The sequence below is a fragment of the Penicillium chermesinum genome (genome assembly GCF_028974085.1).
Source record: "Penicillium chermesinum strain IBT 19713 chromosome Unknown utg000006l:1.0-2335141.0:1.0-2336784.0, whole genome shotgun sequence".
NCBI classification, from domain to species: domain Eukaryota; kingdom Fungi; phylum Ascomycota; class Eurotiomycetes; order Eurotiales; family Aspergillaceae; genus Penicillium; species Penicillium chermesinum.
In genome coordinates, this window is record NW_026695316.1 from 1,470,304 (window position 1) to 1,478,755 (window position 8,452).

An 8,452-nucleotide genomic window follows, 5' to 3' on the forward strand; every position below is an offset into this window, starting at 1 on the left:
AGCTAACTCCTATGATGCGATAAATAAACGAAGAAAGCCTGGATACAGAGTAACGGAATTCAAGAAACTTTACCAAATATAATGACACCTTAAGTCTCCTTGGCGCGTTTGGGGAGGACGAAGCCTAGGTAGGGCAGGTAACGTCCCGGGTGCCAGTAGATGAAGAGAGCCACACAAGGATAGATCACCAGTGCGTCAAAGACATATTGGACCCATTCGTGGTCATTGATATATCCAGTGTTCCCTTTGGTAAAGTCGATCAGACGATAGACAGAGCGGACCTAGTTGTGATTGGTAAATGATAGCCTGGGCTTCTTGCCTAGCAAATAGACTCACCAGGATAAGAACGGTAGACAAGTTCACGACGCGCAGCAATGCAGGCCAATTTTTGTCCTTGAGGACGTCCCCCATGGCATACTTTCTTTCTCCGATGGTCTCGTAGCGTTCCTCTAAGCTCTTCGTAAACCTCTTCGAGGTAAAATTAAAACGGACGGCAGCGATGGCAAAGAAACCAAATGCCACCAATTGAATGATGACACCGACCATCGCGATAGACTTTCCGTGGTCTAATTTATCCTGTCCGGATGTATCGCCCGGGTCCACGCTAGTAATCATGAGCGCACCCACCAGCTGAAGGAGCAAAGCCACAATATCAAATCCAACGAAGATGGATGTGAGGAACCGTGGGGGCACCCAGCATAACTTGAACGTTCTCGATTGGAGGGGAACGACGAGGAAGAGGATGCGGCTGAACACTACGTAGCAGCAAGCTGCCATCAAGACTGGTGCTAAAATGATCAGGGCAAACTGAAGAACATAGGTCGATTTTGTTGTCACGTTCTGGGTTGAGAAGCAGCGAGCAATGTATCCGACAGCTTCCACTGTATGTCCCCACTGAGTTAGAAATATAAAAGATCAATTTGGACAAGCAAACATACTTCCAGAGGCAACGACCATGACAACCCACACCCAAGCTTTATACCGAATCCATTGAATCACGGTTAAGATAAATGCAATACCATAAAGAGCAGCGGCGATGACAGCGACGGCGAGGGAGGGATCATAGCGGTAGAAAGAAGTACCGGCCTTGTGGGCTCGTGTTGACAAGCCCATGATAACCTGAACAGCTTTCTCAATTCCCTTTTCCCCCGTGATTTGATGATCGACAGAAGGTATGAACAATATAATAGAAGAGTATAGCTTTGCTATCGAGAAGGTTATAGAAGTACCAGTAATAATAGAACTAGTAGATGTGCTTGCAAAGTTGGCGAATGACCCAGACATTCGGGATGAGGCAAGCAATTATATAGATACTCGTGGAGGAAAATACATAACAATCAGATTTCATCATGGGGGCGCACGGGTTGGGAGCCCATGTGGAGCTCGCATGGTATCACCTAAAAAGGAAGCAGTTTCGTGGACGGCATTTCGACAATTGAAACCACTGGGGGTCGGTCCTACACGCATGGGTATCCGAATTTGGATCCTTCAGGAGCTGCGAAGAGCCCGAAGCCGCTGACATCTTCAATAAAGTCTTTTCTGTTCCAGTCGGGAATTTTGGCAACAGCTTTACACAGCCTCATTTACTTCAGCTTTTCGCGCGGGTGGAGGATGGATCAGCACAAGTCGTCGACACTAAACGGCGAAATAGGGACTCCATAGGGAATAGCGCATAACCCCCCTTGGCGCTAACTGGCCTCAAACCAATGAACGTCGGCAGCTGCGGTTCAGCTCCATCGAACTTCACGCTAAAACCCCCACTGATATATGCCTGCGCGTTGGCCTCCATTCAAGCAGACCTGAAAGATGACAAACCTTCCAGGCTAAGCAAGTTTTCACGGTTCTTTTACCTCTTTGGAAACCTCCTACGTCCGCTACGACAAGGGGTCATGGCCCATTACAATGCCTTTTTACGGACGTCCGAGTAAGAATTGCGAGAGTTGTCGCGAGAGGCGAATTAAGGCAAGTCCACAACGGGCCCATCATCTTGCTTGATCTAACTACTCTAAAGTGCGATCGCCGCCAACCGGTATGCTCCCAATGCAGGAGGGCGGGGAAAGAATGTGGCGGGTATCGGGATGTGCTGGCTCTGCTCTTCCGAGACGAAACTGATAGAGCAGCTCGGCGATCCGCCACAGCGAAATCTCGCGCGGGAGAGCGTCAGAAGGTTGGGACCGACCTGTGCAAAGACAAAATCTTGCCTAACTCTTGGCCTTCTATCACCTGGCCAAATCCTCCAATCTCAGAGGCTGCCGAGCGGAAGCTCATAACCCGGGAACCTCCTGCCCTCCCCGCCGTGGTTTCCTCGTCCGCAGATGAGCAAGGGCTCAGGTTCTTTTTCGATCGATTTACCCACCGATACAATGGAGTAAATAGTGCCAACCTGACTGAGGTCTCAGAGCTGCCACCTCTATTGCAAATCGTTTTTGATGAGCTGTCTATACGGGATGCAGTGGTGGCAGTTGGACTCGCCGCGCTAGCGAACATCAAGCATGACCGTGCGCTGAGGCTAGCCTCGCAGGAGAAGTATGTGGTGGCTCTCAGGTATACGCGACAGGCAGTGGAGAACCCTGATGGTGCCCATCCGTCTCATACATTTATACTTATTATGATGCTCACGCTATACGAGGTATGTGTCTCAGTGGCTATTCTCTGCCTGCGTTTTGATTGCCCCAGTACTATGGCCATCTAGGCCCTGTGATTCGTCTTCATCGCATCTTAAATTCACCTGTGGCTAACCTTTGCCCTACTTTCCCAGATGACTTGTTGCAGCAACGGCAATATTGATGCGTGGGCAACGCATGTCGAAGGTGCTGCAGCTCTAATGCAGTCCAATGCATTCAGATCGGCCTTTCGATCTTCGCACTCACGTCCAAATATCCAATTCTTTTTTATTTCCATCATCAAATATTTTCTCGACCAGGGATCAATATCAGCGGAGCTACGAGACTATACCCACGACACGATCATTTCCCCTGCCGTTGATGAACTCCCGGCCGTTCACCTCGTCGATATTCTGGTCCGGTTTGTCAAACTTCATCAATACTTACGAGATAACCTGAATTGCGACCCTGATACTGCCGTCCAATTGATTCAGGGCGTTGACTCCGAATTTGAAGAATGGAAGATAAAGCTCCCCCAAAAATGGGCTTTTGTCCTTGACAAGACCGATGATATGGGGAGTTCTTTATATGGGGAAAAGAATGGGCTACAATTTCTCCTGGTCAGCCTCTGATATCATTCATTATTTTTGGGGGCGCCTCAAGGCCAATGAAATGATCCTAAGCTACTGTGCACGACTGGAGTCCCCAACATCAATGCATCTTCAGCAACAACAGCGTGCATACCATATCTGTGAGCAGATGATCGCAATGATATGTGCGAGTGTATCAACGCAAATGTATTCTTGGACTGACGCGGAGCCAATGAAACGGACAACGGTTCGGTCGCCTCCTTTAAATGGCGTCTTCACGTTGTTGTTTCCAATGGCTATGGCAGGCAGCTCTGCTGCTACGTCTGATGAAACACATGATTGGATTATACAGAAACTGGAGTATATTGGTCAGTCGATGGGAATACAAAGAGCTGCCGCACTAGTGCCTAAGCTAAAAAGTGCCCGTGCCTGGAACCAAGAAAAGTTGAGGTCAAAACAGCCCAACCCCCCCTGCGCTTGTAAACAATCGCAGGCACGCTCTGAATTCATAAGAGCTCTCTACTATATTTCAATATGTGTTCCTATATGTATAGAGTATGCTTTGTTCATTTCCTTACGCATACTGGTATATACCTTAATATTCGCGCTCAAATGAATCCTCGGGCTTCTGGTGCCAGTGCATATGCAACAGACGTTAGCTTTTACTAGTAGTACCAGGATAAATTTTCATTCGGGTGTGAAAGTTACTCCTAGTAGTAACACAGACTTATGTGTGCGTCAAGACACAGGCTGATGCCTAGTTACGATAAAAATTTTCCCAATGAAAGCTGTCGATTAAAGAGCTACATGAGTCGGTTCCAAGGATTCATGGGACAGTATGGTCTTCGAGGTGGGATTCGAGTAACTTGAAGGAAGGTCTATTATGCAAATGGTATCTCGGCTAATCTCGTTCCAAAACGCCAAAAACAACCGTAAGAATCATGAATGACCTGCCGTGAATATGCAAATGAGCGCCCGAAACGATGCTGAAACACACACAAAAAAAAGAAAAAAATGACAAGATTCCGAGGAGGATAGTGAACAGTAGCCACCCAGACCACCGCCTCTTTTTACTGTGTACGACCTAGGTGGGGATAGCCGTCCGGCGATTTTCAGCTTCCTCTTGAGCATTGGAATAGTCATCCTCCCCAATATCGCTGACCCCGTCCTGTTCATTCTGAGCCTCTTCGACATAGTCACCAGTCACGGCCCACATACTTTCCCTCAACCGCTTATTCCGCTCCCGGTCCTCTTCAATGCGCTGTTCGATCTGTCGCTTGTCAAGACGCATGCCAGAAGCCTTGGGATTTCGGGGAGTGCCGTTTTTTGACTGGGGGTTCTCATCAGACCCATTCTCTTGTTCCAGATCATGAGTAATCTCCGACTCGCGGTCTTTCAGGGCAGCTTCAAGCTCGGTCATGGTGGCAACTGAGAGGACGGATCTTGCTGCCATATTGCTGAGGACCCGTCGGACGTGCCTCAAGTTTGCAACACCGGACCCGTCGGCCGGGACTACAGCATCGACGATTCGGACGATATCGCGCTGGATCATTCGCACGTAGGGAAGGTGGTCTTCTCTGGTAGCCATTTCGCAGAAGTGTTCGATGAAGGACATGATGTTTGCTCGGTTGTTCATGTTATTCTGGGGTGGTCTGTCAGTCATTTGCGAATGCATTGAAGGGTTGTCTTGCACCATACTCGTTCGAGCTGTTCCAGAATGCAGGAATGGAGGTCTTCATCTAGATCGCGGTATTTGAGAGCGTAGGGGCCGCTTTCTGTGATGAAGTGACCGAAGCACTCAGGTGCTGCAGCTGCGTGGTAAAGCGCATGCGCACTTCAAAAGGGTCGACCATCATATTGCCGGTATTTCGAGCAGTATGTGCACATCGCGAAGAGGCCATCGGCGAATTTGCGATTATAAGCTATCGCGTCAGAGGCGGTAGACTCTGGCAGAATACGGTGAAATTTGGTATGGTGGGGTATGGGGAGTGTGCTATTAGAGACAAAATTAATCGGTTTGTAAGGGTAATTGATAATCCAATAAACATGGCGTATACTATGTTCCATTTCGTGCTGACGATTCGGATTGGCTCAGGAATATGTCCGTGGCTACGATAGATCACTAATTCCAGCTGAGGATATCATTTAGTTAGAGCCTCCTTGTAATAGGAAATGTCAATGTACATAGCAGCAAAATCAAATAGCCATTCAAAGAGAATCACGCGGCACCGAGTTCCCAAAACTGCTTCGATCATCGCCTTCTAATAAGCCAACTTCTTCAGCATTCTGAGGGCCCTGAAAATCCTCCCCTCGAAGAGCTTCTTGCCACCGAAACTCAACGCCGTTAAGCACAGCCCACACGTCCTTCTTCGTCAACAGGCCTTGTAATATTCCCTTGTTCGCGAAAATGACGTAGCGGAGACCAAGACGCTGGAACATTCGCATCACAACTAAGAAGCTGATGTTGCTGTTTAGTGTGATCGGGGTCTGATCCATCCATGGTCGAAGATCAAGAGTGTCAAGGGGGTCGGCAAAAGGTTGATGTACAAAATACACTGGAGTAACATCTGAATGATTCCGGTTGCTTGGAGAACTCGGTGACGTAAGAGCGAATGACAGCTCTTTGCAGGTGATATAACCCAGAAGGATGGGAGACGAAGTCTCGGTGATGACTGGGAATCCGCGGTAACTGGTGTTGCTAAGCATGGCTCGGAGAGAGCCAACCGTGTGACCGGTAGCGGTGATCACGGATAAGTCATCAACGGTCGTCATCACTCGACTAGCAGAAACATCTGGTGGGTTCGTATCATCACGGTGGTCGAGGAATGGGTATTCTTTCAGTTGGATCCATGATTCATAGATACCACGCTTCCCGAAAATATCACCACACCACTTTGAAAGCATTACCGCTATCATGATTGGAATCACGTATGTGAGAGCACCTGTCAGCTCGAACATGATAACCACGATGGATAGAGTCATTCGAGTGGCGCCGCCAAGCGCCGAGGCCGCGCCGATGATTGCGTAAAGTCCAGGAGTTACGCACGGGATATCAGGCTCACACCTCGCAAATATCAGAGCGTTGGGATAAGTCTCCTGCCACAGCCGAACTACCATTCCCAAAGCACGGCCATACAGAGCACCAATGGCCATAGACGGGAGGATAATACCAGCTGGAATATCAAGACCGAATGTCAAAGAGGCAAGAAAAAAAAGCCAAAACGGCCCCGAGAAGTAGAAGGGTTGCTACACCAAATGAGGCTCTACCGCTAGTGCAGAGTCCAAATTGATCGAATGTGTCGTTGCTGCATTCGGCAAATAGGGCCTGCACAAGCTCCGAGTTTTGTCCCCTCATGAAATGGTTCGGGAAGTTGATCAAGGCCGATAGGAGGGCAATTGCTGCCACCTCAAGGAGAGGCTTCGAATACGATCGAGATTGTCTCCATCGAGAAATCTTGATGTTGACACGGATCAGAAAAGCGCCGAACAGGCCCCCAACTATACCGAGGATAATAAAAGGAATGATCTCGAACCGATGCCATCCTCGAGTGTAGGTAACTTGATAGAGTACGATTTTCCCGGTGCGGAATGGGTTCAAAGCTTGTAATGTAACCGCAGCAACCATAGCACAGACAAAGCTCTGCCACATTGTTTTGTCGGGAAAGTAATACGACAATTGCTAGAAAACATCAGTATAAAAGAAGGACATCGCGATTGATTTTCTATACCTCGAGACTGAAGAGAACACCCCCTATAGGTGCACCGAATGCCACAGATATGCCTGCGGCTGCGGCTGCGGAGAGAACCTCACGTTTGCGTGCTGTGAACTCGAATGTTAGTCTATATTAAGGGAAAGGGGATATATAATTGCGCACCCTCATTACTATACAGGCTATCAAACGGCTTCATCATGATATTAGCACAACAGCAAGCCACATGAACAAGCGGTCCTCTTTCCCGAGCCAAAGGCCGGATGCAACTGCGAGACACTGATTCGGTCAGTAAATTGGCGCTAAAAGCGGTGCGAGGTAAGACTCACTAGGCCAAGTGACTTTATGGTGAGGGTCCAGGGGCCCATGAAATGCCGAATCACAGTTCCGCCAAGGATTGTCTTTATTTCAGGAATACCACTATGCCTAGCATATATGGCAAACTTCCGAACCAAGAGACAAGCAGCTGATGCGAATAGTACCTTTAGAAGTTAGAAAGGTAAAGACGAAGGCGAAGGGGGAAAAAAAAGGCACATACTGAAAACACGATATAGAACATGAACTCAATGGTATATCGCCCTCCCTTGGAAGAAACACCTAGAGCACTGCCCCATGGAGTCCAGTCTTGACATTTCGTCTGATCTGGGGGGCGTTCTATTAGTATGAATGAAACTTCATTTGCAGTATGACTTAAGCATACCATCGAGTCCCCAACAGCAAAAACTTTTGTTCAAGTAGAATCTTCCTCCCCCATTGCCATTTTTGCAGTACCCCATCTTGAGATCCCCGAGCCAGTCGGTTGCAATGTCGATTGAGGCAGCAATGATTCCAACTGCGACGCCAGTTGCGATTAAAATGAACCAGATATTGCTGGCTTCCAATAGAAGACGCCCGTGTCCCAGAAGCCCACCGGAATAAAGCAAGCGTTTCCGCTGCCTCTCCTTCGTATACTCGTAAATCCAATCGATTGCAGTGAAGTCGTCATAGCCTACACGGCGACCTGGGCCTTCCACGTACCAATCCATGGGCAATCCATCTTTCGAGGACTGGACGTTTCCATTGAATCCTGGCGGAGGGAAAGCATCTAGGGGGGAAGCATCGCCATTTGCTCCATCGGGGGCGGTGGAAATCCCAAGTCCTGCATTCGAACCGCTGGCGGTACTTGTGAAAAGGGTTGAGATACTGAAGCGGGATTGACGCTGTCGCTTCGGCTTGAAAGAAATACTGCAGCAATGTACACAAGCATTTAGTGCTTGGTGAATGGAAAAGGAAATCGAATGGACTCACGGTTCATCGAATCCCTCGCTGTTGTGGAGTGCCTGGGGTTGAGATAGATCTGACTCTTGCGGGTGATCAGGAGCGGCGCGCGACTGACCCTCGCTCTCTGTGGCCGGACCCAAATATGACATCGTGGACCATTAGAAAATGTGATATTAGCGTCTTTCGACGCGTTGGAATAGAAAGAGCGACCTGTCGTGCTTTCCTATTTGGATCGGAGCTGCGCAGACTCGCTTAGTCACTCTGAGCTGTATGGCGGTGAGGAGATATC

General features: G+C 48.7%; 3 protein-coding genes across 3 annotated transcripts; 1 reads left to right on the plus strand and 2 right to left on the minus strand.

Annotated features, from left to right (window-relative positions):
- Nucleotides 1-89: 89 nt before the first annotated feature.
- Nucleotides 90-1,113, minus strand: N7468_008353 (RTA1 domain-containing protein; the record flags this gene model as incomplete). Its single annotated transcript, XM_058477649.1, has 3 exons — nucleotides 90-281; nucleotides 337-881; nucleotides 939-1,113. 3 exons carry the CDS (start codon nucleotides 1,111-1,113, stop codon nucleotides 90-92), a joined length of 912 nt encoding a protein of 303 aa, XP_058327994.1.
- Nucleotides 1,114-1,889: 776 nt separating this feature from the next.
- N7468_008354 (uncharacterized protein) lies at nucleotides 1,890-3,235 on the plus strand (the record flags this gene model as incomplete). The annotated part of the gene is made up of 3 exons (XM_058477650.1): nucleotides 1,890-1,924; nucleotides 2,047-2,629; nucleotides 2,759-3,235. The coding sequence occupies 3 exons, from the start codon at nucleotides 1,890-1,892 to the stop codon at nucleotides 3,233-3,235; spliced, it is 1,095 nt and encodes a 364-aa protein (XP_058327995.1).
- Nucleotides 3,236-4,277: 1,042 nt separating this feature from the next.
- Nucleotides 4,278-8,312, minus strand: N7468_008355 (uncharacterized protein; the record flags this gene model as incomplete). The annotated part of the gene is made up of 10 exons (XM_058477651.1): nucleotides 4,278-4,835; nucleotides 4,892-5,004; nucleotides 5,416-6,366; nucleotides 6,461-6,872; nucleotides 6,922-7,013; nucleotides 7,069-7,182; nucleotides 7,229-7,385; nucleotides 7,442-7,545; nucleotides 7,604-8,127; nucleotides 8,191-8,312. The coding sequence occupies 10 exons, from the start codon at nucleotides 8,310-8,312 to the stop codon at nucleotides 4,278-4,280; spliced, it is 3,147 nt and encodes a 1,048-aa protein (XP_058327996.1).
- Nucleotides 8,313-8,452: the final 140 nt, after the last annotated feature.